General features: G+C 53.1%; 1 protein-coding gene across 1 annotated transcript in view; it reads left to right on the forward strand.

Moving 5' to 3' along the window:
- SLC37A1 (solute carrier family 37 member 1) overlaps positions 1 to 27,895 on the forward strand; it is a 42,022-nt gene that overhangs the window by 5,736 nt on the left and 8,391 nt on the right. Inside the window, exons 3-16 of the mRNA XM_081088008.1 lie at positions 5,168 to 5,249; positions 6,803 to 6,935; positions 7,571 to 7,649; positions 9,903 to 10,038; positions 12,480 to 12,556; positions 13,578 to 13,744; positions 17,840 to 17,877; positions 17,982 to 18,059; positions 20,222 to 20,353; positions 23,000 to 23,090; positions 24,522 to 24,584; positions 25,084 to 25,169; positions 26,083 to 26,131; positions 27,222 to 27,295. Of these exons, the coding sequence (XP_080944134.1) occupies positions 5,168 to 5,249; positions 6,803 to 6,935; positions 7,571 to 7,649; positions 9,903 to 10,038; positions 12,480 to 12,556; positions 13,578 to 13,744; positions 17,840 to 17,877; positions 17,982 to 18,059; positions 20,222 to 20,353; positions 23,000 to 23,090; positions 24,522 to 24,584; positions 25,084 to 25,169; positions 26,083 to 26,131; positions 27,222 to 27,295 (1,285 nt within the window). The remainder of the gene's footprint in view (positions 1 to 5,167; positions 5,250 to 6,802; positions 6,936 to 7,570; positions 7,650 to 9,902; positions 10,039 to 12,479; positions 12,557 to 13,577; positions 13,745 to 17,839; positions 17,878 to 17,981; positions 18,060 to 20,221; positions 20,354 to 22,999; positions 23,091 to 24,521; positions 24,585 to 25,083; positions 25,170 to 26,082; positions 26,132 to 27,221; positions 27,296 to 27,895) is intronic.

Here is a 27,895-nt window from a genome sequence, read left to right on the forward strand (position 1 = left end):
TCAGCAAGTATTTCCTCTAAACAAGACATTCTCATATAGCTACACACACAGATCAAAATCAGGAAATTTAACACCGATTAGGTTCTATCATCTAATCCATAGTCCATATTCAAAATCCTACCAGATGTCCAATAATGTCTTTATAGCTTTCTTCCTGGCCCAGGATGCAGTCCAGGGCTGCACACTGCATTTAGCTGTCCTGTAAGTTTAATCTCCTTTCATCTGGACTGTTTCTTGGCCTTTCTTTGTCTTTTATGACCTTGACATTTCTGAAAGGTACAAGCCTTTTTTTTAACAGACTGTCTTTTGTTTGGTATGTATCTAGTATTTCCTCCTGATTAGATTCAGATTTTGTCAAGAACACCACAGAAGGGAAACAGCTGCTCACTGATGGCGAAGGAGTTAAAAATATGGGCAGGGAGGGACTGAATGAATCGTGTGGTATTGGATAGGAATTAAGAGGAACTGGTGAGAAAGCAGGGGAGAACTAGATATATATGCCTGTGTGTGTGTACGTGGTGTGTGTGTGTGTGTGTGTGTGTAAAATGTCCTATCCCTGCCAACCAAAGGCCTTGGGAACAGCAACTGAGCACCCCTGGTGCCAGATCTTGGTGTCTATATGCCGTTTCCCATAGAAGGAGCTGGGCATCTTCGGAAACTGGGCTATGTCAGCTCTGGGGCAGGGGAAGAAAGGGGAGCCAGGAATATCTCATGCCAGAAAATAAGGGTGTGCTTAAGAACAAAAGGGCTCTTGCTGCCAAGTCTGAGATGAGTTGATATTTAAAATAAATGATACTAGTAATGGATTATAGCCTTTGAATATCATTGGAATCCAGTGAGTCCACGCGGCTATAATTCAGTAAGTGGGTAAGCGGGAGGAAGGAAAGCCCTTCCCCACAGCAGAAGGGCACTCCTAAGGACTCGGGAGTGTCCGTAACCTGGACAGCCAATCTGTCACCACTGGCAATGCTTCGTTTAGGCGAGCATCACCAAGGGACGCACAGCCTTGGGGGAAAGTTGGAGGAAGAGCTTATTTACTTAATCTCAAAGTGTGTTCCCACAAATCCCTTACTAGTTACTTAGAGAGAAAGGTTATAGCTTCCCTAAGGGGGGTGGGGGGGCAGGTTTCTGGCAGGCAGCCCCTTAACCAAGTGATCAGGGCTGACGTCACCGAAGTCATGTGCCTCCCTAGGACGCTGTGAAAAGGACTCGCATCACAGCTGTGTGGTGTCATTGTTTCTAAATTAAGGGTGTCTTTGGGCTAATTTCGGTGCCAAGTCAGACTGCTCAGTGACTCTCATCTAAAGCATTTGTGTATTCCTTATTTGCATATGACTGAGATAAATAACACGCAAAGGAGGAAACACATTCCGCATTGAGTCTTACCGTGGAGCAGGCTGCTCTTCAGCTGGGAGCATTTCTAAGGAAGCTTGGAAAGTGCACCTGTCCTGTGCCATCATTGTCAAGATGGGCTTTTTTTGCTAGAAACTTGGGATTAACCCAAACACTCTTCCTGCAGTATTGGGAGATGCAGAGAATGCTGGAGTCAGGCATTACTGCACAAAGTAAGTGAGACACTGATGAATGAAAGGATCTGATCATTCATTTTTAATTGTGTTTTCTTAATATTCACAAGCCTAAAAGTAACACAGAACACAAAAGCAGAGGACTGTATTAGTGTCCTAGGGCTGCTGTAACAAAGTACCACACACTGGGCGGCTTAAAACAACAGACATGTGTTCTCACCATCCCGGAGGCCAGAAGTGTGAGATCGAGGTGTCAGTAGGGCCGCTCCACTGCGGGCTCTGGGAGGAGTCCTTCCTGCCTCTTCCAGCCTCTGGCAGTGGCTGGCAGCCCTCTGCCCTCCTGTGCCATTGTCACAGGGTCTTCCTGTCTGTCCGTCTGTCTCTGTGTCTTCACGTGGCTTTTATAAGGATGTCAGTCACTGGACTTAGGATCTCATTGAATCTGAGGTCATACATGAGTTAAGTATGGCCTCAGCCTAACTAATTACATGTGCAAATAAAGTCGCATTCTGAGACTTTTAGGTGGACATGAATTTAGGGGGGCAGTGTGCAACTCAGTACGAGATGGATAAAGAGAAACAAACATCACCCAGAATCCTTGCCTGGTGAATGATAAAGGAAAAAAGACAATGAAGGTAGAACCACAAAGTGGCAAAGGACTGAGGAGGGTTAGGACTTTAGCCCGTAACCCAAGATGATCCCGCAGAAATAAAAAGGGCCTCGGAGGGAACCTGGCAACCTGCTGACTGAGTCATCAAGGTATCTCACTTCCACCCAAAACCGAGCTGAACATTCAGTTCAGCTGGAAACGGATGCTGCTCTCCTCTGTGGCCACGTGTTCACGGAGGGTCCCTGGGCATGTGCTCTGCTTGGCATCCCTCAACGAGGCACAGTCCTGGAACCACCTTTGTGCTGCCAGGCCCAGTTAGAGAAGGGGCAGGGGCCCAGGGATGGAGATGGAGGCCCAGGGAAGGGGGGCAATGGCCCAGGGATTGCCACTAGGTTTTGATACCCTAGACATCTTGACTACCTGAGAATGCAGGTGTATTCGGGTCCCAGGACTCTTTAGACATTGTCTGAACATATGGAGGAGCTCTTCAGTTCTGGGTTATTTGCTCTATTTTACAAATATGTGAATATGTTTAATATAAATAGAATATTTATAAATAGAATACTCTATGTGGGTATTCTATTCCACGGCCCATTTAAGTAGAGCTACTTTCTCAAAGTCCTTCCTAGCTGGGTGGTTATGAACTTTAGATTCTCCTGGTAAGTCCCATACCTGTCACCAGATTCTTCCTTCATACTCAGATTTGGGAGGTGTGAAGGTAACCCAGTCTGAGGACTTTTTCAAAATACTCCTTGTAGAGATTGGAAAAGGGATCTCTGTACCCAAATGGAGGCAGGTCAGGGTCCCCATAGGCTGCACTCGCCCTTGTAATTTACATCTAGTGTGGACAGAAATAGCCAGCGAATCTGCCTGTGGGCTGGAAATTTGGGTATTGAGGGCTTACAGAGTTCCGATGGCCTAGAATCTTCCTTTGCTGGCAACTTCAGGCACATAGGAGCCTAGAGTCAGGTGGGATAACAGAGCTTCAGGCAAAGAACTGAGAGAATGTCATTGCTGACTCAGACAGATGGTTTCCAGAAACATAAGGACAAAGGCCTGGACTTTGGGACAAACCCCCTGTACCTGCGTAGTCTTTGTCCGTTGGGATAAAATATGCACTCATTTCTGGTTATTTTACTTTTTCCCTGTCTGGTCTTTGGCCTGGGCTTGGAGAGCGAACAATCCTAGGAAAACCCTCAGTGTGAGTTTCCTCGATGAAGAGGGGCATGTCGTTACTCATTCCTGGAGTAGTTGCTGAGTGTTTTCCTCTCCCTAAGGCACAGGTATCCTGGCAGTTAAAGGTTCTAGTCCCTTGGTCCCGCCAACCTTTTTTCCCCACCTGAAATATGACCTTTTGTTTTTAATCCAGAAATATTTATTTGTCCCCTTCTGGCCAAAGAGGCAGGCATCCCTAGGATTCTTTGTGTTATTGGAGGAAAGCTGCCCTTGAGGTGTCAATCACAGCTGTAGATGGAGCCTGGAGGAGGGTCCCAGCACCACCACAGCCAGTGGACATGGCTTCTCTGTGGGCTGGGGCCCCTCCTGCCTCTTTCTTATCTCCCCGCCTCTGTCCTGGGAAATTATCACTCCAAGCCATCACTCCACTTGAAAGTCACCGGCCTTTCCAGGCCAGAAAGAGGATGAGTTCTTCAGGGTGAGGGGCTGGGTCTCAGGGCACAGAAGGACCTGCCCTCCTGGGGGGAGCCCCTCTCATTATCTCTTGCTTAATACTTTTTCTTCCTGGTGTATTTTTTCCCCTTAAGAAATGTTTTTCCATAATAGCATGGTTCAAATTTTTAGACTGGAATGAACTTTTATCTTCTTACTAAAGTATCTTTTTTTTTTTAGATGCCCATATATTTCAGCACTCCCCCTCCCCTCAACCCCCACCCTGCGACTGCTTTTCTCATAAACCAGAAGGAGCAGCAGGGCTTTGGCCAGTATTTTTATGCATTGGCCTTATTCATAGCTTGTCAGCACCACTCGGTTTTTCTCATTGAGGTCAGTGAGATATTTGTGTCTCTGCCTTGCTTGTGTCCTTCGGAAAAGTTGCATAGAAGCTAAAAAGTAAAAAATAGGATCGTCAGTGCCCAGGTTAGCCACTTACAAGAAGCTTGCAGTTAATTTTGTTTCAGACTACAGAATCATTCCTTTCTGTCTGCTTTGTAAACATGTGTTCATCTTCTGAGTCCCAGATTTCTCTTTTGATTATGGTGTTGTTTTTGTTGTTGTTGTTGTTATTAATCCTCACCCAAGGATATTTTTCCATTGACCTTTTAGAGAGAGTGGAAGAGAGGGAAAGACAGAGAAACATCGATGTGAGAGAAACACATTGCCTCCTTCACACGCCCCAACCAGGGCCCAGGCCAGGGAGGAGCCTGCAACCACCATATGTGCTTTTGACCAGAATCGAACCCAGGACTCTTTTGTCCACAAGCTGATGCTCTATCCACTGAGCCAAACCAGCTAGGGCATTTATAGTGGGTTTTTTTTTAATGAATGTTTAAATAGTTTCAATTTGGACCGAACAGAAGTCTCACTTTTAAAATATAATATTATAGTGATACTAAAGGCCAGGTGCATGAAATTCATGCACTCAGGGGGGTCCCTCAGCCAGGCCTGCATACTCTTGCAGTTTGGGGGCCCTCAAGGGATTTCTGACTGCTGGCTTAGCGCTGCCACAGATGTAGAAGAGGTTCCAACCACTGCCGCTGCACTCGCCAGCTGTGAGCCAGCTTCTGGCTGAGCAGCACTCCCCCTGTGGGAGCACACTGACCACCACGGGGCAGCTCCTGCATTGAGTGTCTGCCCCCTGGTGGTCAGTGCACATCATAGCAACCAGTCGTTCAGCTGTTAGGGTCAATTTACATATTAGCCTTTTATTATATAGGATGATCAATAGGATTTAATACTTGATAATGACTGAATGAATAATATGCAGCATAAGAAAATTTAAGAGTTACAGTGGCCATGTATTCCTCATGCAGCTCATATTATTGGGCATCATTTCCTACACTGTTTTGTGTTTCAGGTATCGAACCTTCATTTTCATTTTGACATTTTTGCTGTATGCAAGTTTCCACTTATCTCGAAAACCTATCAGCATTGTTAAGGTAAGAAATCATAAAACACTTAGTCTCTTATCCTGCCTGTAATCTCTGTAAGGAACTAGTCACTTTAAGAGACAACTGACAAGGGGAGGGGGGGCAAGGAAGGTAAATGGGGAAAATGAATTATGTAGAAGCAAGTTATTTTGCAGCTTTGCTTTTTAAGTTTCTCTTTTCTGAATTTAAAATGTTTTAGGATTTATACTTTCAAAGGTAGTATACTCTCAGTAATATTAGTTGACAGTTTCAGAATCCTAAAGTATAGTTCAATATTTATTCTTGTGTGACTTTTCTCTCCAAAACATCCAATCCTAAATTGTCCCCAAATCGCTTCTATGATCATCATGCTTTGACCCTGAGTTGGGCTGTGGTGGTGACTCTTCATTATTCTTAGAACGCCGAGTTCCTGCTTGCGTGATGGGCGGGCAGAAAGCTGTTAAACTAGCATTTAACTAGACTTTAAGTAAAGAAGATTCGAGTAGATAATAGCCTACATAATAGCCAGTTAAACTTGACTTTGAGTAAAGAAGATTTTATAGCCTACATAATAGCCAGTCATAACTTGGGGAAAAGCAAGACCCTGTTGGAATTCCATCATTTTGCCTATAGATTGTCAACAGGCTTGGGTGGCCTTTGACTCTTTATTGTAGGAGGAACAAGGAAATTGTCCTTTGCCAAAGACAGCTCATTACAGATCGATTGTCCCTCCCTCACTTTCTCATCGTTGGCAGGACACTGACCCAGGACTAATTCTGTTGCCCTCTGCAGCCTTTCCTCCACTCCCTGTCAGTGGTCTGCTGAGGAAAGCTATTTGGCAGATAGCTACTTAGAATTTGTAAAGCAGAACCCTTGGCTAGATTTTTAGGGCAGTGCCCTGGTGATGATGACATAGCCACATGAGCACAGAGTGAATGAGTCCCATGCACCATGCTCACCCAGGAAATCATCACCTGGTTGAGCTCTGGCCCTTTGCCAATTCCCAGAAGGCTCCTTGTGCCTGGCCATGGTAATCAAGGTCGCCTTGGAGGCATTTTCCTGTCCTTGAACATCATAAATGGAAATAGAGACCTACTCTTGGAGCTCCTTTGTGTCAGGCTTATTGTTTGGGGGGTATCCTATTCATTGCATACTATTCTCTTGTATCGCCGCAGCATTTAGCCCAGCCATATAGATCTAGCGAGATGAACCCATTGGTCCATTCTGGGCAGGTGGCCCGAGGATGATGGGCAGTGGCCCAGGATGACGGGGCAGGCGGTCTGAGGATGACAGGCAGTCAGCGTTCAGCTGCACAGCTGCTCTGAACAGTCCTCTCTGGTGTCCTGGACATGCTGTGTTTGCTCTGTGTGCTCAGGAGAGAGCCCGGGAAACCGTACCTGCGGGAGAGCCCGGGAAACCGTACCTGCCCGCATTCTGTGGTCCCCAGGCCGACTGCCCCACAGTGACATCCTCCCCTAGAGCCAGGACCCCTAAGAAGGCTGGTAAGAGGGGGGCACTGTTCTGACTCTGCACCCCTGCTAAGTGCCCTTTCTCTCTGGCCTCTGTCTCCGTGGGTGTCCCAGGGTGAGCTCCACAAGTACTGCGCTGCCGAGAATGAGGCTGAAGTCAGAATCAACAGCCAGAGCCAGAAAGCCAGCGCCCTCCCCTCTCCCCAGCTCCCGGACAATGAGACGGACTGCGGCTGGGCCCCGTTTGGTGAGTTCTCTGTTCCTGCAGCTCTGAAGTGGGCTGTCCCCACAGGGAGGGTTCTTCCACGGCGGGCGCTGGGATACGCTGGCGTAGCCCATTCCTCCGGCTCCTCCAGCCTTGCTAATTCAGCACAGTGCCCATGTCCTCGAGGGTAACTTGTCCAGGGAGCTGACCTACCACAGTCCCACTCCCCCAGCCGCTGCTCTGTCACAGGGCCTGTGTGCAGAAGTGTTACCGCCGAACAAAGATCCTCTTAGTGGGAACATCTGACCACGGTTTGCATGTCGTACTTGTCAGAGTGGGAAGTTAAGGCGCACAGAGCACAGACTGGGGGTGGAAGGGAGAGACTCCCGAGGCCTGGTGCGGGGCTGGCCCAGGCGGGCGCTGGAGGAAATGAAGAAATGGATGCTCACCCTGAGGCAGGAGGGTTTATCCACGCAAACAGGGACTGCCTAGTGGTTGTTTGGAATGTGGTGGCTGTATTTCTGTTTGCCAAGCAGCCCAGCAGCACGCATCCGCCACGTTCTCCATCCTCCTCGGAGAGCAGAGGTTCTGTGTATTGTTGCCCCTCGGGAACGCGCACTGACATTGAGTGACAGCTAAGCACCACTCACCTCCGCCTGTCGCTTTTCACCGTGCAGATCAGGACAACTACCAGCAGCTGCTTGGGGCCCTGGACTACTCCTTCCTGTGCGCATACGCCATCGGCATGTACCTGAGGTAGGTCCGCCTGAGCTTGCGGGACCCTGGCCCGTGACACCATTCCATGCAGAACCTTCTCAGGTGCGTGCGCCAACGAAGGCAGGATGCGTGACACTAGGCCCCGCCTGCAGGCCCCTTACCTGCCAATCTCTTCTCAGAGACCAGGAAAGAGTGAGAGCCGGTGCGCACTGCTGGGCAGGGAGGACTCTCCACGATGCCTTCCTGGCCTTGGGTTTCGGACACATGGCAAGCCCTGCCGGGATGTGGTCGCTTAGGAGCAGGGCGCTGGTGGTGGCTCCTCGTGATGCTCAGCAGAGCGCATCCTCGCCTCTGCTTTCCGGGGCCGCCATCTGTTTACGTGTCCCAAATCCCTGAGTCCACGGTTTGCCAAGTGTGTGCTGCACGTGTCCACCGGGACACCCTGCTCAGCACACACAGGCTCCTCACCTGAGCGCAGGGGCTGTGCGGGTGAGGATGCAAAGACACTGCTGGGATCTGAATCCTGGCTTCACCACCTGCTCATGTGGCTGTGGGCAAGTCCCTGTACAGCTTTGCACACGGGGGGAAATAGTCGTTCTCACCCCAGAGGACAGGTGGGGATGAATGCGTTAATGCATGCAGGGCGCTCAGCACGGTGCCGGCGCATGGCGCATGCCCAGCGTCTGCCACACGTGATTACTCTCCTGGGTTCTCCTTGCTCCCATTCTTGAACGGACTAGGAAGGCAGTACATGTTAAATGAGTAACAGGACATGTTGGGGGCGGGTTAAATACTGGAATGATGTCAGTCCAGCCGGGCTGTGCGGGAAATGAGCATAATAGAAAGTAAGGCCTTTAGCCCAAGAGGCTTTTGTTTGGAGACTGAGATCTTTAGAGATTCGAGAATCTCGGGGATTCTGTCCATGTTGAGCCTCTTCCCTGAGACCCACCAGATGCGGCATCATCAGGACCTGGGCCCCACCCTAGCCCAATGCCCTTGTGGGTGGGTGGTGCCAGCCAGGCAGTTCCCTCTGGTGGAGGGTGGTGTCCTTTCTTGTGTTTGCGTATTTGCACAGTGCTGCAGATATGGGCGGCAGCAGACAGGGAAGCTGAAGCGAGTGGTGCACAGCAGAGCAGGAGAAGTACCTGTAAGCCTCCGGCTTCTCAGGCCGGGGTGGCACCCAGGCTGCCAGCCTGTCCCATCTTGAAGAATAATGTTTCTTTTAAGATTGCTCTCACTGGACACCAACAACCTATAGAATAAAAGACCCACAGCTGGAGTATGTTTCTCTCAGTGACTAGAAAACAGTATTTAAATGTCCTTCTCAGCTGGGAGTGATTTTGTCCCTCAGGAAACGTAGAGCAACATCTGGAGACATATTTTTTAAATATGGTTGTCCCGGCTGGAGAAAGGGTGCTCCTGGCATCCAGTGTGCAGAGACCAGGGTGCTGCTCACATGCTACAGCACGCGGCACAGCCCTCACCACGAAGGTCACCCAGCCCCAGGTGGCAGGAGTGCCGAGGTGAAGAAACCTGGTTTAAATGAAGTGCTTCTATCATTGCTTATTTACCAGCAAAGACCCTTTTTCAGGCAGCTGGCCACTGAGCGTGACCACGAGAATCTGGCCAATGTGGAGTCCACGTGGGCTCTCCACTGAACAGGGGGTGCACCGCCCCCTGGCGCACGGCCTTTCAGCGCCACCTCGGCGCACGGATGGTGTGGCACAGCAGATACAATTAGACTTGGTGGGGACCTCACGGCCAGCTCCTGCCTGGCAGGTGTCAGCAGGTGTGCGTGCCTAGAGTCGGGTAAACATGGAATGATGTCCATTCCATCAGCCTCTCCGGGTGAGTTAATAGCAGCCCCAGGCCAAGAGGCTTGCTCATGGTCACGGGTGATTCCTTTTTATGATGTTTGCCTACAGTTTGACAGTTGAAATTTTAACTGTTATTTATATAAAAGCAGGATTAACTAGCCGGACAAGTTTGTTGTTGTTGTTTTTTAATTGGCTGCCATCATGTGTGTAAGCCATGGTGTTTGATGTTTATTACTTGACAGTTAGTGACTGTCACTAGAAATAAAAAGTCTTAAAAGATGTTTCCAATTACCAGTTTCTGGTTAATAAACGCCCCATTGGGAGGTCATTGTGATTAAATCTTCTTGGAAACAGTAGTGCTCTGTAATTCTAAAAGCTCCGAGAACAGCCGGAAAGCATCCGGAAGGAGATCGCTGGGTCATTTGCACTATGGGTGTGTTTGTTTTCTCATATTTGTCTTTTTTTTCCTCCTCAGCGGCATAATAGGGGAGCGCCTGCCAATTAGGTATTACCTAACTTTCGGAATGCTGGCCAGTGGTATCTTTACTGCCCTGTTTGGGTTAGGGTATTTCTACAATATCCACAGTTTTGGATTCTACGTGGTAACTCAGGTAAGGTCTGGGTCTATGGCTCGCCACGCATGGGGTTTCCATGATGAGCTGGACAGGGTGCTCATGTCGCAGGTCCCTCCCTCCACCAAGGGAGAGGATGGCAGGGGGTGGAATCGGGACAGGGGGCCTGGCAGACCTGTATCCCGTCTGACATCAGGGTCAGTGCTGACATGTAAGGTCTCTCTTCTGTCTTCTCTGAAATTCCAACATCCATGCAGTTTTCCTTAAGTTTCAGGAGTTGCCTCTTTTAAAAAAATATATACTTTTTTATTGATTTCAGAGAGGACTGGAGAGATAGAGATAGAAACATCAATGACAAAAGAGAATCATTGATCAGCTGCCTCCTGCACGCCCCACACTGGGGATCAAGCCCACAACCCAGGCAGGTGTCCTGACCGGGAATCAAACCATGATTTCCTAGTTCATAGGTCAACACTCAACCACTGAGCCACACAGGCCGGGCAGGAGTTGCCTCTTAGGAAATCCTATCTGTCCACACCCCAGCCGGGAATCAAAGCAGGAGCCCTCTGCCCTCATCTGGATGAGTTTAGATGTTGTGTCTGTGACTAATCAGACCACTCAGGAGTCAGAGGGGTGTGGGGTGCAGCGAGGGCAGGAGGAAGGGAGGACATGGGTGTCATTGGCGATGGGACAGGGTTGGAGGTCGTCAGTGGGAGGAGAGAGCCTAAGGGTGCTCACAGCAGGTGAAGCCGAAACAGGCCCTGTGGCTTTGCCCTTCCAGCTGGGCCCGGCCCTTCCTGAAACACTTGGCTACTGCCCATCCCAACGTTCTTGAGAATAAATATTTACTAGAAATGGAAAATTACTTAAAATAATGAGTTCAACTTCGGAGGCTCTCCAGATAGCCTAGCAGGTGTTATAAAATCATCAAAGCAAATTAGACATAGTTTACCTTTAAAAAGGTTGCCACAGACCTTGAAAAAGATGGACTGTTTTAATTACAAAAGCAAGTTACACTTTGTAGTAATATTTAAAATTATAAGGAAGGAGAAAAAAATTTCCCCAGAGTTCCAGCACATTCCTGGAGGGAAGGCCATGCCTGGCTGGCCCTGAGGCTGGACCGGCGTGCAGCCCCAGTAGCTTCTGCAGAGCTGGTTGTCCCAGTGGTCATTGTAAGAGGTGCAAGGCTGGACCTGGTTTCATGTCGTCTTGTAAAGTTGCCCCTGACGCTCCTGAGATTAAAGTGAGCTCATTCACTAGTGCACTTGCTAAGTCCCTTCTTTAAAAAATAAATAAATATATATATATATATATATATAGAGAGAGAGAGAGAGAGAGAGAGAGAGAGAGAGAGAGAAGCCTAAGCGACCGTATGACCAGAATGACCAGTTGCTATGACACACACTGACATCCAGGGGACAGACACTCAACACAGGAGCTGCCCCCTGGTGGTCAGTACACTCCCACAGCCAACCGCCTTTGGCCAGCAGGCCCCTATCGGTCTGCCACCCGCCCTCCGCCACCCGCCCGCCATTGTGGTGGTGCAGCAGCAAGGGAAGGAGGAGGGGGAGAGGCAAGGAACTGCATGGTGGTGGGGCGCTGATGATGGCAGCATTGGTGTCCGGCGTCCATTCCTTTGACACCCAGCTGACTGTCACCTCCTCTCCTGACCCCGCTGGGGCCTTTGGGCCCCAATTAGCCTGGCCCTGATCGACCCTGATCACCAGCCAGTCCTAGGGACCCCACCTGTGCACAGATTTTGTGCACTGGGCCTCTAGTGTGTGTGTGTGTGTGTGTGTGTGTGTGTGTGTGTGTATTTGAGAGAGAGAAACATCATGCCCCCTACTTGGGATCAAGCCCGCAACCTGGGGATGTGCCCTGCCCAGAATCGAACCGTGACCTCTTGGTTCATAGGTTGACACTCCTCAACCACTAAGCCACACTGGCCAGGCATTAAGTCCCTTCTTGAAATGTAAGCTCAGGGTATTCTTAGAAGGAGGAGAAATACTTTCTACAGGCTTTAGATCAAAGTTAATCTCACTTCAGAGTATCATTAACAACAGTGCCTTCTTCACAACATAAGAAGTGAAAGCATGCAATTTGCAAGCCATATTTATAGGACTATCACATTTCTAGTTAAAGAAGACAATTTTTTCTCTTCTTATAAAATTTGGATTAGACAGCGATTGAACCCCTTGGCCCCAGGCTGTTAATAGTAGTTCATCTTCTAGCAAGAAATTTCCTTTTCTTTCTCTTCCCCACTTATTCTAAAATTTTCACCATAGGCATGTATTAGATCTGTAATTATAAGTATAGATTAAAATCTTTGGCTCTTGGGCCTCACATCAAATAGGGTCTGACCCCCTTCTTTTGTGGGAGCGCCAGCTGTGCTCCCAAACGTGCGGAGAAGGGCAGCGTCCGTGAGCCCCCTTGAAGCAGTGCTCCCCGCGAGCTGAGCCTCCCTTCACCCTCTGTCACAGGTCATCAACGGGCTGGTGCAGACCACCGGCTGGCCCAGCGTCGTCACCTGCCTCAGCAACTGGTTTGGAAAAGGAAGGTGAGACTTTGTAAAGTGAGTGATTGTCTAACCACCTGCTGTACGCCTGGAACTAAAGCAAAATAACATTGAATGGCAACTGTCACAGAAAAATAAAAGGTTTTAAAAAGGAAGGTGAGAAAAGGCCACCCTGTTTCCAGCAGCATTATTTTGTAAAAGATTTTTTTAAAAAATACTTTATTTTCAGTTTTTCTTTAGATTTATTGTGGGGGAGGGGGGGACACTTTAACTAGTCGATGAAATAAAATCATTAAAACTTCTGGGACCAGAGGTTCTGAAATGCAGGTGGCCTTTGTTCCAGGAGATGCCCACCCTGCTGTGGGCGGGGTGGGTCTGTCATTCTGCAAAGCTGACCAGCAGCATGGCCTTTTCTGGCCTCGTGGGGGCCTGGGAGACGTGCAGAGGACACCCTGCTTCAGGCCACATTAAAAATAAGACCCAAGGCACATGGAAGTGTGACAAGTCCTGACTAGTCACCCAGCGCCTGGGAGCAGAGGTGCGCTCGGCCTCTGGTGGCCTGACTGCAGTCCAGATGCCACAGTGATGCTGTGTGGCCCACAGCTCCGGCCAGGGCTAGGCTTAGGGAGTGTGGGGAGGTACTGAAAATGGGGAACGGGAACGGGAAGCCAGCTCCCTGAGCCTCACTTAGCTACTCCATCCATTGGGCCAGTCAGCGGAAACTCGTGTTGATGGGCTAGTTCATCAAACGACTGGACTTAGTCTGCAGAGGCACACATTCAAATTTGGGGTCTTCCAAGAACTTCAGGAAAAGGACTCATTCCTCTTTTAAATCATCAATAAAGAAGCTCTGAGCGAGATGTGTAAACACACCTAAGTCTCCGAGGTGAGGTGAGGTGAAGCCCAGTTCTCTGCAAGCATCCCAGCCCTGCGTCCTGCAGAAGTTCCTGCACCACCTCTAGTCCTTGACCAGCTCTCATGCGTGGCACCAATGCCACGTCCCACACAGCGGGCCCACGTGAGCTTCTGGACATCATTTACTGCCTTGTGTCTTGTGTTGCAGGCGAGGTCTGATTATGGGGGTCTGGAACTCCCACACCTCAGTGGGCAACATCCTGGGGTCCTTGATTGCTGGCTACTGGGTGTCCACATGCTGGGGCCTGTCCTTCATCGTGCCCGGGGCCATCGTGGCAGCCATGGGGATCGTGTGCTTCCTCTTCCTCATTGAGCGTAAGTACCCGTGGCCTGAGAGAGGACCACCCCCGGAGGGCTGCGCCATGCGTTGCTAAGAGAACGGGCTGTTGCTTTGTCCTGTGCAGGTGTGTGGTTGCCCTGGCTCCCCCCACACCAGGTAGACTTCCTTCTTCAGGTGCAGGCTTCCCCGTTAGCTGTTTCTCTGCTGGTCATGCTGGATTTCCTGCTGTTTCCTGGTTTCTGGAGTAACAGGTTGAAATTCCTCCCACCTGTCCCCCTGCCCTGCAGCATCCGGCATGCGGGTTTCCTGTGTCCGGGAGTCTCGCGGCTTCCTCGGGCCTGCCACGTCGCTCACCTCCAGGGGCGCGGTGCCGGCCCGCACCTGCTCACCCAGACTGTGTGCTTTCCGATAAGGTGTATCTTGGACAGTGTTGTAAAACCATGGCACAGCTTAGGACCATATATCTTACCTGGGGGAAGAGTGTTCCATTCTAGACTCAGTTCCAAACTTCTTTTCATTGAATTTCAAATTAATTTTTAAAATAGAGGCCCAGCAGGACAAAGGTTCTTAGGTGTGCCAGCGATGGAGAAGCTGGTGCTGCCAGATGCCAGGGCGCTCAGACTCGCACACCTTTAACTGGACCCGAGTGGCACCGAGTTCTGGGAAAGGTCCTCTGTGCCACCTGTCTTCCTCCAGGCTGGGTCCTGCCGCCTGCTCTCCAGGGCGTCCCTCACGCATTAGTCACCTGAGAGCCAGGCACTTCCTCTTCGCCAGCCCAGGGCTCCCTGGATGCAGTGCACTGTCTGCCCGACGTCTGGAGTCCACAGTGACCTTTATTCTCTTCCTCAACCGATAAGAGGCTGGTGCTGGGGGAAGGCGGAGGGTGGCAGAGAGCGGGAGCTTGCTTGCTGGCCTGGCCTGGGATCTGGGCCAATCCCCATGCAGGTCCATCAGCAGGGCCGGGCGGGGCAGGATTTCCAAGAATGAGGAAGCGTTGGCTTGGTCTTTTGTAATCAAATGAGTGAGAGCTCCTTCCCACTGAGCCACCACTCCTGTGGCTCCTGCGGGGTGTCAGGTTGGGGAGGGAGGGGCGAAGCTGAGATTTTGAACAGAGGGCTTTCCTGGAACTGCCTTCCCATCATTCCCTTCACCTCTTGTCAGCTTCCTCTGGTTCCAGGGGTCCCCCTGCTGGCTTCCCACTCCGTACTGTGGTGACCGTAGGGCTCTGTTTCTCTCCTCCTGTGTCCACTCTTAGGGACCATGCCCGTAAGGCTGTCCTACGAGATCTTGGGGGACAGGTGGGGGACAGGTGAGCACCTCCGGACCTACACTGTGCCTTCTGCCTCCCTGGCTCTCCTGGCCGCAAGCCAGCACTGACGGCGGTGGGAGGTGCCGAGGAACCGGGACCTGGCCGCCGAGCCCGGCCTCCCTCCTGTCTCTGCTCTCTCGTTCCTCCGCTTGGTGGTTTTTCTTACCGACAGTCTTAGCCTCCCGCCTTATTAGTAACTGTATTCAAGGTTCCACAAGCTCCCCAGTGAGGCCCCTATCCCTGTTCTTGGTGCCACCAAAATCCTTCCCTGCTCACCCCACCCCTGGCCTCCTCTCCCGCATGCTCCATACTTTGGGGGGCAGTGTCCTCAGTGCACTGTGGTCTCCCACCAGAGCCCTGGTCCTCCAGTACCTGATCTCCCCAGTACCTCATCTCAGTACCTCATCTCAGTGCCTCATTTCACTCAGTACCTCATCTCTCTCAGTACCTCATCTCACTCAGTACCTCATCTCAGTACCTCATCTCCCTCAGTACCTCATCTCAGTACCTCATCTCCCTCAGTACCTCATCTCAGTACCTCATCTCACTCAGTACCTCATCTCAGTACCTCTTCTCTCTCAGCACCTCCTCTCAGTACCTCATCCCTCTCAGTACCTCATCTCAGTACCTCATCTCTCTTAGTACCTCATCTCAGTACCTCATCTCTCTTAATACCTCATCTCTTTCAGTACCTCATCTCTCTCAGTGCCTTATCTCAGTACCTCATCTCAGTACCTCATCTCACTCAGTACCTCATCTCAGTACCTCATCTCTCTCAGTACCTCATCTCAGTACCTCATCTCTCTCAGTACCTCATCTCAGTACCTGATCTCAGTACCTGTTCCTGCAGTCACTCTGCACAGCTGGCACTTCCTTCGGATGGCTCATCGCTGCTGGAGGTTGGCTCTCCTTGTCCCACTGCCCTGGCTACTCCTCTCTCCTCCCCCAGCCTCTGCTAAGGCCGGTCCCCCATCCCTGGTTCACAGCCACAGGGCACCTTCCAGACTTGGTGTTTGTCTGCCTTCCCGCTGCAGGTCTCCCTTTCTCCTCAGTGTCTCCCACGGTCACAGCTCTGCCTCTGAGGTCACACCTGCCCCTCGATTTAAAATCTGAGGTTGGCTGTGATTTGTGTTGGAATGAAGACATCTCTCAGATTCTTCCTAATAACGAGTGAGCGCACTCCCTGCAGCTGTTCTTCCCATGTCATCAATAGGACATTTTCAGGAGTGAGAGGGAGTGGCTACCGCATCCCGCGTGCTTCCTGTGTTCCAGGCCCGGGCCAGGCGTGTGGCTGCCCAGGGAAAGGGCCTGAGGCTCAGGTGCTAACAGACCTGCCCAAGGTCACTCAGCAAATGGGGATGTTGGGTGTGACCAGGTGCCAGCTCACCGGTCAGGCTTTCTTAACCTCTGGCCATGGATCCCTTAGGTCCTGGGATGGGTTCAGTTAAAAATAGGTTTTTTTATTTAGATGATAATCTTTTTTAAATTTTATTTTTTAATTGAGTTTATTGGGGTGACACTCCTTAATAAAATCATATAGGTTTCTTGGTTCATTTCTGTTCCCACCTCTCCCTACTCCCTGAGTGTGGGGCTGAGCAGCGAAAGCTTTGGGTGCCCCCTCCTTGTGACCTGCTCCTTCTTCCTGCCCAGGGCTAGGCCCCAAAGACAGGGTACCCACCTGTGGGCCCCTCGTGTCTGCCTGAGAAACGGCTCTAGGACGTGTCCCAGCCAAGGGTCGTGTGTGCTCATGTCCCCCAGGCGAAGGCCCGGGAGAAGCCCTCTTGTAGGCACCAGCCAAGCCTCGGGAGCAGGGAGGCCTCCTGGCTGGCCCTGGGCGGGGCACAGGGCGGGGCACAGGGCGGGGCACAGGGTGGCTGCGGAAAACCCCGGGTGAGCTGCTGACATTTCTTTAGTGGCGACCACACATGTCAGGTGGGACCAGCAGTGCCATCCCTGCGGACGCGCGTGGGGTGAGCGTGGAGGAGCCTCCAGTCCCTCAGAAAGTGCTCGGCGAGGCCTGGGTCACCCTCTGTGTCACATGGGGAGGAGCTCAGCTGTGGGAACTTTAAAGCCCATTAGCTCAGTTTGCTTCGAGGCAGTTAAACTGTTTCACCAAGTGATTCAAAGACCAGCCTCGGCTTGGGGAGGGAGCAAGCTGTTTAAGGGCAGCCTCCGGACTCTGGAGAGGTGAGCGTGCTTCCCCTGCGCCCCACAGCTGTGCTGGCCGCTGGTGCCCAAATGCACCAGAGTCATTTCCAGGCACAGGATGGAAAGCTGAGCTTCCAGCTTTGTTACTCTTTCACGTGTCCTTCCTCCTGGCATTTAGATAAAAGGCACTTTATTCTATTTTAAAATGGATGTTTGGTCCCCAGTAATTTTCATTTCTAATTCATTCTATACGCTCAGCAACTCCTTACCCATGTCCCCTGTAACCTTCTGTTCTGAAATGCTTTTCCTGTCCTTAATTTCCTCCCGGAAGTCCTCCTTCCAACACGCTTCGCGTGGCTGTCACTGCGGTGTGCGTGCGCTCGGCGTGTCTGGGGTCACGTGTGACCTGTTCTCCGTATCGCACAGCAGGCTTCATGCTCCTGCCGCTCGCATTTGTTGGGGGCGGAGGGCGGGCAGGGGGTGTGGGTTCTCTGTGGGGTGGCCGCCCTGCGCCCTCACCCCACCAGGCATGCTGCCTCGGGCATTGTCTTTTTTCTGAAATTGCTGTTAATTTGAGTAAAAGTATTAAATGGGTCTTGTTTTGATTTAGTTTTTGTGTTGGAGGACACGCCTGGCCCCGGGTTCACACATGACTGCATGTTTGATTTTTCAGATCCGAAGGACATCGCCTGCTCGTCCACCCTGGTGGCGGTAAGGACTCGCTCTCTGCTCCTTGCATCCCTGCTACAGTGAAGTGAGGTGTAATTTCTGGCTGTGGATTCAGTCCTCGCTCTAACTAATTCTTTTCCTCCCAGCATCCGAAAAGCTATGAGAATGGCATGCACAGGTTTCGGCTGCAGAAGCAAGCCCTGCCCGACGAGAAGAAGCTGCTGGTGAGTCATCCCTGAGCCGCTGAGCAGGCGGTCAGAGTCGCTGCCTCAGGGACCCGTCCCAGACATCCAGGGTCCTCACAAAACTGGGTCTCGCGTTTCATCAGTAAATCTCAAATTTGTCCTTGTTAGGCTTCTTTGGGTAGCAGGCTAAGCTTACTATACATTTTTAAAATCAAATTTGACAGTCATTCATTCGTTCCGCAAGTATTTGCAGCATTCCGTGCAGCGGGCACTGCTCCAGGTCAGGCTGTGCCGCGAGCATCGGTGACGCGTCTTGTTCCTGTGGGACTCCCATTGTAGGGGGCGGGGGGCAGCACCAGCTAAATGCCAGGAAGACGGAGAGCAGGGAGAGGAGCAAGCTCTCCGGTGTCTCTTCTCATAAGGGCACTAATCCCCTCAAGGGGGCTCCCCTCCTGACCAAAGGCCCACCTCCAAATACCATCACATTAGAGATTGGGGTTCAACACATGAATTTGGGAGGAACACAAATATTTGGTCCACCCCATCAGGTCTTAATCGATGTCCAAATGGCTCAATTCCTCTTGGATTTTTTTTCAAACTAGGACCTCCTGGTTCATAGAGCGATGCTCAACCTCTGGGTCAGGCCTGCCGGGCCCTCTCCGACTGATTGAAGACATGCCTTTGCCTTTATGCAACACCTCAGGCCCCGTGTTCTGATGCAGCTACTCACCAGTAAAGCTGGCCACGTCTTCTGGTTAAATGTCACTCTTCCCTTTCCTGGTCCTTCTATGAAAGTCTGTTTACTAGCTGTCACCAAACAGACAGTTACCTAGTTAGAGGCTGCACCACAGGCAACCTCAGTGCAGACGCCATCAGGCGGTTGTTGGCCCTTTCAGAGGGGCCTCTGAGCACTAACCGAGCTTTGGTCCTCGCCCTGTGTTGCAGGAAGAGCTCACACACTGTAGGTGGCTCTGGCGGGCAGGCAGGGTGTCCCCCAAGTTCAGCAGGAAAACCTGGCACCCCCTTTCCCGGAGTGACCCAGCTCAGACCCACAGGACCTGAGTGGAGTGTTACTCAGCCCCCATCATGACTGCCTTTCAGACAGCACTGCCTACTTTGTGTTTGTAAACTCCGTGGAGTTCTGCAGTTCTCAGCCGGGGCAGCACCTTGGGCCTGCTGGGGCCTGCTCCTAGGACCCCTGTAATTGTCCGGGAGCAGCCTGCGCCCAGACTGGCGCAGAGCCCCAGGAGACTCAGGGCTCAGCCAGGGTTGAGAACTGTGACTTAGTCTCTTGACCTGGACAGCTAGCATAATTCATGAGAGAAAAGTTTACTTCCAAACTCAAGTGGCAGCTCTTCATGTTCGTGTATTTGTATGGAATTGGCCGTAAGAAGACAGTGTGTTTTCACATTGGGGGCTTGTCATCGTCATGCTGAAGCATCACATGTGCGATAAACATGACCATGTTTACCCAAAGGCCAATCCCCTGTGCCATGTCTGCCAGGAAGCCACTTCCCGGCCCTCGGGATGGCGTCCTGCTGCCCATGCGAGATGCTGGGCTGAGCCCACGTTGTGGCCATGGCTGGCACCTGCCCCTCCCTTCCCTGGCTGCTGGCTTCTGGCTGCTGGCCAGGGCCTTCCTTCGTTCCACGCCACCCCATGGTGGTCAGTGCACATCATAGCAAGCAATCGAACTCCTAGTCTCCCGGTCGAACTCCTGAGGGGACACTTTGCATATTAGCCTTTTATATATAGAGATATTTAAGCATATATAAATATTCATAATATATGTATGTATTCCTTGAGATCATGATAAAATATAATTTTGAGTATTTTTGAGCATATTTCCATGTCATTAAAATCTATAACTTTTTTTATAACTGCAAGGTATATTATTACTATGGATGGACTTAACCAGTTTTCCTCAATGGTGGTGGACATTCATTTATTGTAGTTTTTCATCGTCCACATTCTTTTTCACAGACAGATTCCTAGAATGGCTGGGTCAAAGGGTTTTGCATGTTTAGTTAGTGCCTTCTAAAAACACAGGCAAGCTAATGATTCTAAGCGATGACTGCGGTGAGAATGTTCTCCAAGATGCCCTGAGGCTCTCAGGAAGCCCTTAGCCATCAGGAACCCTGGCCTCCCTTCGCCAGAGGCATTGACAGCCTCTTCTTTCTCTTTCCGACGGCCCCCTCCAGGACCCAGAGACGCAGTGCTTGCTGCTGTCGGACGGGAAGTATGCTGTCCATCAGAACCACGTGATCACCCTCCCAGCCGAGGGCGGGGGCAGCATGGCCGCCATCAGCTTCACCGGGGCCTTGAAAATCCCCGTGAGTACCGGCCTGGGGAGACTTCCAAAGGGGGGCGTCTGTGCATGTGGGGGATGAAACTGGCCTTAGAAAAGGCAACTGTGGTCAACAGTGCACAGGTCAGAACCTCAGCGGGGCCAGTTCACAGGCAGCCCAGCCCTGAGCAGGGCCGCAGTGTCTGTCTGCCTCACACTATGTTTTAAAAAGTTTTGAAATGAGTTGTCTCCATTTAGAAATTCAGAAATTTCATAGACAAACAGGCCTCTCCTCATCCCTTGAAAAACCTGAGTCCCTGGCCCTGCTGGGCCTCCACGCCCTGTGTTCACGCCTCCCTCCCAGCCTGCTGGCCCCTGAGGACCTGAGGTGGCCCCGGGGAGGCACCAGCCCTGCGTTCTCCTCTGCGGGGTGCGCCCGCTCGACTTCCTCACCCATGAAAGTGCTTTAGGAGCCCGGAGCTGGTCTCACTGAGCCGTGCTCTACCAGGAAGGAGGGCGAGGGTGCAGACGGAAAGCTGATGGGCCACAGAACCTGGGTTTGTTCTTTGTTAAAGATGAGGCGAGTTGTGTGCAGGGAGGTGGCTGGTCCTGGCTCTGGGCAGACAGGCATGCGCACTGCCTGCTGGTGGGCCCTGTATGTGACCAGATGTGAAGGAGATTCGGGGAGAAGGTGTTCAAGACGGGGCTGGGGGCCCTGGCTGGTTTGGCTCAGTGGGCAGAGCTCCAGCCTGTGGACTGAAGGGTCCCTGATTCGATTCCAGTCAAGGGCACGTGCCTGGTTTGCAGGTTCAATCCCCAGTAGGGGGCGTGCAGGAGGCAGCCAGTCAATGATTCTCTTTCATCATTGATGTTTCTATCTCTCCCTCTCCCTTCCTCTCTGAAATCAATAAAAATATTTTTTTTTAAAAAGGTGGGGGGCTGGGGGCGGTGTGCAGTGGTGAGATCTCTTGTTGCTTCCGAGTTTTCTGGTGTTAAATGCATGGGCTCCTCAGCAGAGAACAGGGGACTGTCAGAGGACATGGAGAAGCCGTTTTCTTCTAACACGGCAAGCAGAGAGACGGTGAGGGCACCACAGGAGCAGAAGCAGCAGGAAAAGGGAGAGCAACCCTGCCCCGTGGGCCACGACGGCCAGGCCGTGGGGGCCGCTCTGGAAACTCCTGAGCTGCTGCCTGTGGGCACTCGTACTCAATGGAGCCGGCATGGCTCTCACACGGCCAAGACCAATTCATTGATGCTCGCCCTCCGTGAGCGGGGCAGAGGGACGCAGCCCCGGCGGCCCCTTAGTGCGTGTGTGGGGCTGGAGGGGGAAGGGCGCACCCAGAGCGTAGAATCACGCAGTCACAGCCATAAAGGGACTTGGGGGACCCGCTGTGGAACAGATGGGCCCGGAGCCCGGACCTGCTTTCAGTCAAGGGCACTGCAGCCCAGCCTGGCCGCCCGCCATTGAAAGAGAGAGAGCTCTGGGCTGGCCTGCAGGAAACACTGTTTTAAATAGAAAGTTATTTTTAAAATTGTCTTGTTAACACCAGTAACCTTTCTGTTGTACCTTATTGTGTAGCTGCCTCGAATACTTTTACTGAAAGTGGGGTACACACTAGTTAAGAAATGCAAGTGGGGTTGTGCAGAGAGCAGGCTGAGAGCCCCGGCCAGGCTCACCCCGGCCCTGCCTCCGAGGAGCTGGGTGTCCCAGCAAGTGTCAGCCCCTCGGAGCCCCCACTCCCTCATCCGTCAATCAGCTCAATGCCTGGTGCCATGCTTACTGCTGTTCAAGGGTTGAAGGAGTCACTTAATTAGAGCTCTGAGCACAACGCCAGCTACATGGTGAGGATGCCGTGAGTCACACACACCCTCCCGCTGGGGTACCCCCTGTGCAAACATCAGCTCCTGAACACGGAGCTCCTGGAGGAGCTCAGGACGTAGAGGAGTCCTCTGGTCACTGCATAGACGGCGTGTGCTTGCCTCACTGTGGTGGGGCCTGGGCACGCAGCGTTGGGAGGGCCGGGGGGGGGGGGGGGGTGTGCCCCTGTTCTCACTAAAACTTCCCAGGCGGTACCGGAACTGGCTCACAGGCACCCGCTCTTTCTAAAAGGAGAGCTCCAGGGACCACAGACAGGCATTGTCGGGTAGCCATCAAACTCCAGCCCTCGTTTCCTCATGAAGATCTGCACTGCTCTTCCGGGTTCCCCAGCACCCACAGTCTGGGTGCAGGCAGGGCGCAGCAGCCCCCATCCCTCAGAGAATGGGCACATGTTCTGTGCTCCCCGTCACTGTATAACGTGCGGTGGTTTGAGTTTTGGTTTCAGGGGAGAAAGAAATAGCCATGAAATGCTCAGTAACCAGATGACTCTCCGCTTCATCCTGAACTTCAGTAGCTAAGTGCTCAGAGCGAAGTGGTGTGAGGGTCACATCAGTGAGTATTGTCACTGACTGAGCTGATGCAGAGACGGGTTTCTTCTTAAAGGGCAGCCGTGAGCTGTAGGAGCCTGCGGGAGTTGTCCAGGACCCGCATCCCAGGCATCCTGTGCAGCCACACGGCCCCTCTCCCCACCACCGGAGGTGCCAGCCCAGACCAGAGCTGTGGTCTATGGGCGTCGGGGAAACTGGGGCGCGGTAGCATATTGAAGTGAACACAGTGAGTGAACCTTGGGATAAGCGGCTCGCTCTCTTTCAGGGTGTGGTCGAGTTCTCCCTGTGTCTGCTCTTTGCAAAGCTGGTCAGCTACACGTTCCTCTTCTGGCTCCCTCTCTACATCACAAGTGTCGGTGAGTGCCTGCGGCTGGAAGCACAGGCGTTAGGCTCTGTGCGGAGGCTGGGATCCGAACTCCCTTCAGCTGCTGGTCCCTTGGACTTGGAAAGCAGAGGCTCATGATGCGTGAGGATGTGAGAGACACTTCTGAGCCCAGCGACATGAGTAGTGGACATGTATAGACAAAAAGGCAGTTGGGCTGGGCACGTTCTGTGCCATGGTCTTAACCTCGATGGGGTTAAAGGGCTGACATGTCCGTCCCAGCCGTGGCTGCTGGTTCCACGGGGTCTCCCTGTTCCAGGGCAGCCTGCGTTTAAATCGAGTTCCATCAGACGCTGGGCCACAGCCGGTGGCGAGCAGGAGGGAGGCCCTGGGGAGCTGAGATAATAAGTGTTTGATGGTCTGACCTGGAAATTGCTTCCTGGGGACGAGCTCCATTTGAGGGAAGAGCAGGCAGTTTGTCTTATTTCCCAAGTCCAGCAGGGCTGACGCTGCAGGGCAGTGATGGCGAACCTATGACGCCCATGTCAGAGGTGACACGCAAACTCATTTTTTTGGTTGATTTTTCTTTGCTAAATGGCATTTAAATATATAAAATAAATATCAAAAATATAAGTCTTTGTTTTACTATGGTTGCAAATATCAAAAAATTTCTATATGTGACACGGCACCAGAGTTAAGTTAGGGTTTTTCAAAATGCTGACGCTCAAAAGGCTTGCCCTCACTGCTGTAGGTGGTGACAGAACATACCAGCTCCGTAGCAGTGTGCACGCCCGTGTGTGACCGTGACAGGAAAGGCCAGAGGGGTCCAGACGTTCCTAAGAGAAAAGGTCCCGCATCCAGGGGCTGCAGCCTCGGCTGAAAGGGGATGGGGATGGTCGGGGTGGGATGGTCAGGGAAGGACGGTCAAGTAGGACCCAGAACTTCTGGGTGTCCCCCTGAGAGGTGCGGAGATGCCGGCTCTGCTGAATGGACAGGGAGGAGAAATGTGGAATGTGGGTTTGCAGGGTGCAGACTGCATGTTCCCAGGGTCATGAGGACAAGCGGACATGGCCTGAGCCCGAGCAGGAGGGCTGACTGTCACAGGAGGGAGGCTGAGGGGACAGTGAGGGGACCGGCATATTAGCAGGGGCGGGGTCTGTGGGGGACAGGGAAGGCAGTAAGGAGATCGGGGATCCTTCCCTGTCTAGCGGCCCCACTTCTGTCCTGTGCTGCGTGGAACCCTGGCGACACTGAACCAAAGTGGGAGCCAGTGAGACCCAGCAGGACCAGTGCTCACTGGGGGGCTGGTGTTTAGTTCTCACCTTTCTGTGTGTCCGCCACATGCGGGGCTGCTTGCTTTCCTCCATCGGAGTTAGCTGGCTGCTCCTCGGTGTGCATCATGCTTAGGAAACAAAAGGGTGTGGTGTGAGGACCTTCCTCACAGCGACGCCCTTCGGTCTAACAGATCACCTGGACGCCAAGGAGGCGGGCGAGCTGTCCACCTTGTTTGACGTGGGCGGGATCTTCGGTGAGTCCACCACCCCCGGCTCCGTGCGTACAAACAGTGGCACATGAGCACTCAGGGCCCGGGACCTCTTAGAGCTGGCTTACCCCTGAGAGGACGATGTGCCCCCTGGGTACCACCTGCGTGGGCGCATCCCCTCCCGCGTCCTGGCTCTGCCTCTGCACCTGAGCTCTGTCAGAGCCGGGTGCCCAGCAGGCGGCAAGCGGGTGGTGTTGTAACCTGACGGGGGAGGAGGGGGGCTTTCAGGGCCTAAAGCAAACCCAATGCTCCCCCGTTGTCTGGCTGGGAGGTGCCTCCGGGGCACTCGTGTCTGACCACAAACACATCGGCCTGTTCGAGGTCAGGCATCGCTGAGGCGGCTTCCTGCTAACGGGGACATGAACGGGGACTTGGGAGAGGACGTCACTGCCTTCTCGCCGCTGTGACTATATGTATATCCTGCTTCCTCCCCATGGGGCCTTGCCCAGGGAGGCAGCCCTCAGCACCCCCCTCTGCCTGGCAGGTGGGATCCTGGCAGGCGTCATCTCGGATCGGCTGGGGAAGAGGGCCTCCACCTGCGGGCTGATGCTGCTGCTCGCGGCCCCGACGGTGAGCTGCCTCCCTCTGCCCTCCACCAGCCGGCTCTCCCGCCCGGCCCAGGCTCCTCCCTCCATGGCACAGACCTCCCTGCAAACCCCGAGGGCCTGCAGAGCCCCGGCCTCCCCGCTTCCTCCCCCAGACTCCCACTGACCCTTCAGGATCCCCGCACCATCCCCACCTCCCGTCAGCGCTGACCCCGCCCATCATGTTCACAGCAGGTCGCACTGTTTTTAGTATTCAGTGGAGCCGACCTTGGCAGGGGACTTTCAGCTCTGCAGCTGGGTTCCTTATCTGCAAAGTGAGGAGACCGCAGCAGCACCTCACATTGTCAGTGTGAGGGCTAAAGGAACACTGTATCGTGACTGTCTTTACAACATGTTACATGTAACATTATTACTCCCCAGCTTGCATCGTCATTATCTGGTCTGCCACTCGGCTGGGCTGTGACTGTCCCCAGACCCAGGCCTAGTTTTCTGCCATCTTCGGTGGTGGGCACCGCCCAGCACAGACACTCAAGAACCTTCACGAAGGAACTAACTGCGTGTGACCCCCAGGCCTCGGGCCCCCGCTTCCCCAGTGCAGCTGTGGGGTCAGTGGTTAGACTCCAGGAGAACTGTCCCAACCCAGTCCTTCTGGCCAGGAGCTCAGAGAAGGAAGCACCGCAGAGTCCCCCAGCTCAGGGCCCCCAGCTCAGCGAGCGCGATCGGGACCCGTGTGTTGGGGACAAGGCCAGTGTGCCGGGTCCTCCACAGACGCCTGCCTTCAGCCCGCCCGGCCAGGGAGAAGAGCCTCCGTTCTGTTAGGGCTGCCCCTGTCTGGCTCCTGAGAGCCACCTGCCTGGCTTCTCGGAAGCACAGACTCCAGGGCACTCTCTCAGCCATTTGTCGTAACCCACTGTTACCCTGTTTCCGCCCGTTCACAGCTCTACATCTTCTCCACCATCAGCAAAATGGGCCTGGAAGCCACCATCGGTGAGTCCACAGGCCCTGCTTTTGACCCCACAGCTTGGGGAAATGAAATGAAAAATTAACAAAGGAGCATTTAGCTGGTGTAACGAGCACTTGGCGAGGCTGAAAATCCCCATGACCCTCTTTGGGTGGGACGTTGGGAGAGGCCCACTCCTGCTCCCAGGCACCAGGCCTGCCCATGTGCAGGTTGAGAGCCAGTGTGGGAGGGGGCAGGCCACCTGCCTCGGGCAGTGACGGGCCTTAGGTGCCCAGTGGCCAGGAGCCACTCACAGAGGCCGGATGTCACCTGCACCCCCGGCAGGGGAGAGCAGGCAGCAGAGCAGGGCAGGCCCCAGCCTTCCTCCCAGCGGGCTCCTGTCACTGCCACTCTGGGGGCAGTTGCGTAACCCTGAAGGACTGTTTTTAACTCCACTGCCAGCTCATGTCTCTGACACCTAGAAATACTGTTTCCATCCTAACAAGCCAGCAGTGGGATGGGCAGGGATGAAGGCTGTGTGATCCCATGGAAAGTTACGGAAAGTTTCGGGGAGGCAGGTTGCTAACGGGGGGATATCACGGAGGTTGCTGCTACCTGGTCCAAACGCGTCTGCACAGAGGAATGTGAACTAGAGGGCGGTTTAGGAAGTAACTGCGTTTCAGAAACGGGCACCGTGGTACCTCGGGGACCAGCATGTGGGGGCAGGGAAGGCCTGCCTGCAGATAAGGCTGTGGCTGCTGGTGGCCAACAGACCACAGGGGCATTTGCTATCCCGGGGCCGTGTGGTCACGTGTGTACTCGGTGCCCCGGGTTCTCGCCCCCTCGGTGTGTCAGCAGCTGCTGTCCATTGAGGTGGGAGAACGGAGTTCCGGGTCCGAGCACAGCCTGACTCTTGGGAAAGTGGCTGGACTGGCCAAGCACGTCTCAGGGCAACTCTGAAGGAGGTGTTTATGGCGATGGCCCTGGCAGCCCCCCGCCCTGGATTTGGGCCACCTTCCCAGCATCCACTGGGGCAGGACCCCTTTCTGATGCCAGGCTGCCCACCTAGGGTTTGCTGAGACTCTCCCGGGGCCCAGTTCTGCTCCCTAAATCCCCTGTGGTTTCTGGTTCCCACAGCCATGCTGCTGCTCTGCGGGGCCCTGGTCAGCGGGCCGTACGCACTGATCACCACCGCCGTCTCCGCAGACCTGGTGAGTGGGCGCGTCTCAGCGCGGAGCCGGGGGACAGGAGGGCAGTGCTGGCCGAGGTGGCCCCCGCTTCCATCCCTGGCAACAGTGGTCTCCATCAGTACCGTGCTGTGTTTAGAAAAGCACTTTAAAAAAAAATTTCTTCCATTGATGTCAGAGAGGAAGGGAGAAGGAAAGAGAGAGAGAAACATCAACGATGAGAGAGAATCATTGATTAGCTGCCTCCTGCACGCCCACCCCCCTTCAACCCCCCCAGGGATTGAGCCCACAACCTGGGCATGTGCCCTGACTGGGAATCAAACTGTGACCTCCTGGTTCGTAGGTCGACACTCAACCCCAGAGCCATTGTGCCAGGCTAGAAGCACTTTTTTTAAATGACCAGTATCTATCCATTTAAGAGTTTTCTGAGCAAATGAGGGGAGATTGTAGCCCCCATTCTATAGACGAGGAGGCTGAGGTGAGGCCAGTGGTCTGGCTCACCCCTCTGTGCTGGCCTCGCAGGCCCTGGGGCTGTACACCCAAGCCTGCCCTGGGGCCGTGGCAGTGAGGCCCGCTCCTCCCGGGTTCGGCCCACTCTGGGTGCCCACCCTGTGCCCGACCCTC

This window comes from Myotis nattereri (assembly GCF_964212035.1).
Source record: "Myotis nattereri genome assembly, chromosome: 3".
Taxonomy (NCBI): domain Eukaryota; kingdom Metazoa; phylum Chordata; class Mammalia; order Chiroptera; family Vespertilionidae; genus Myotis; species Myotis nattereri.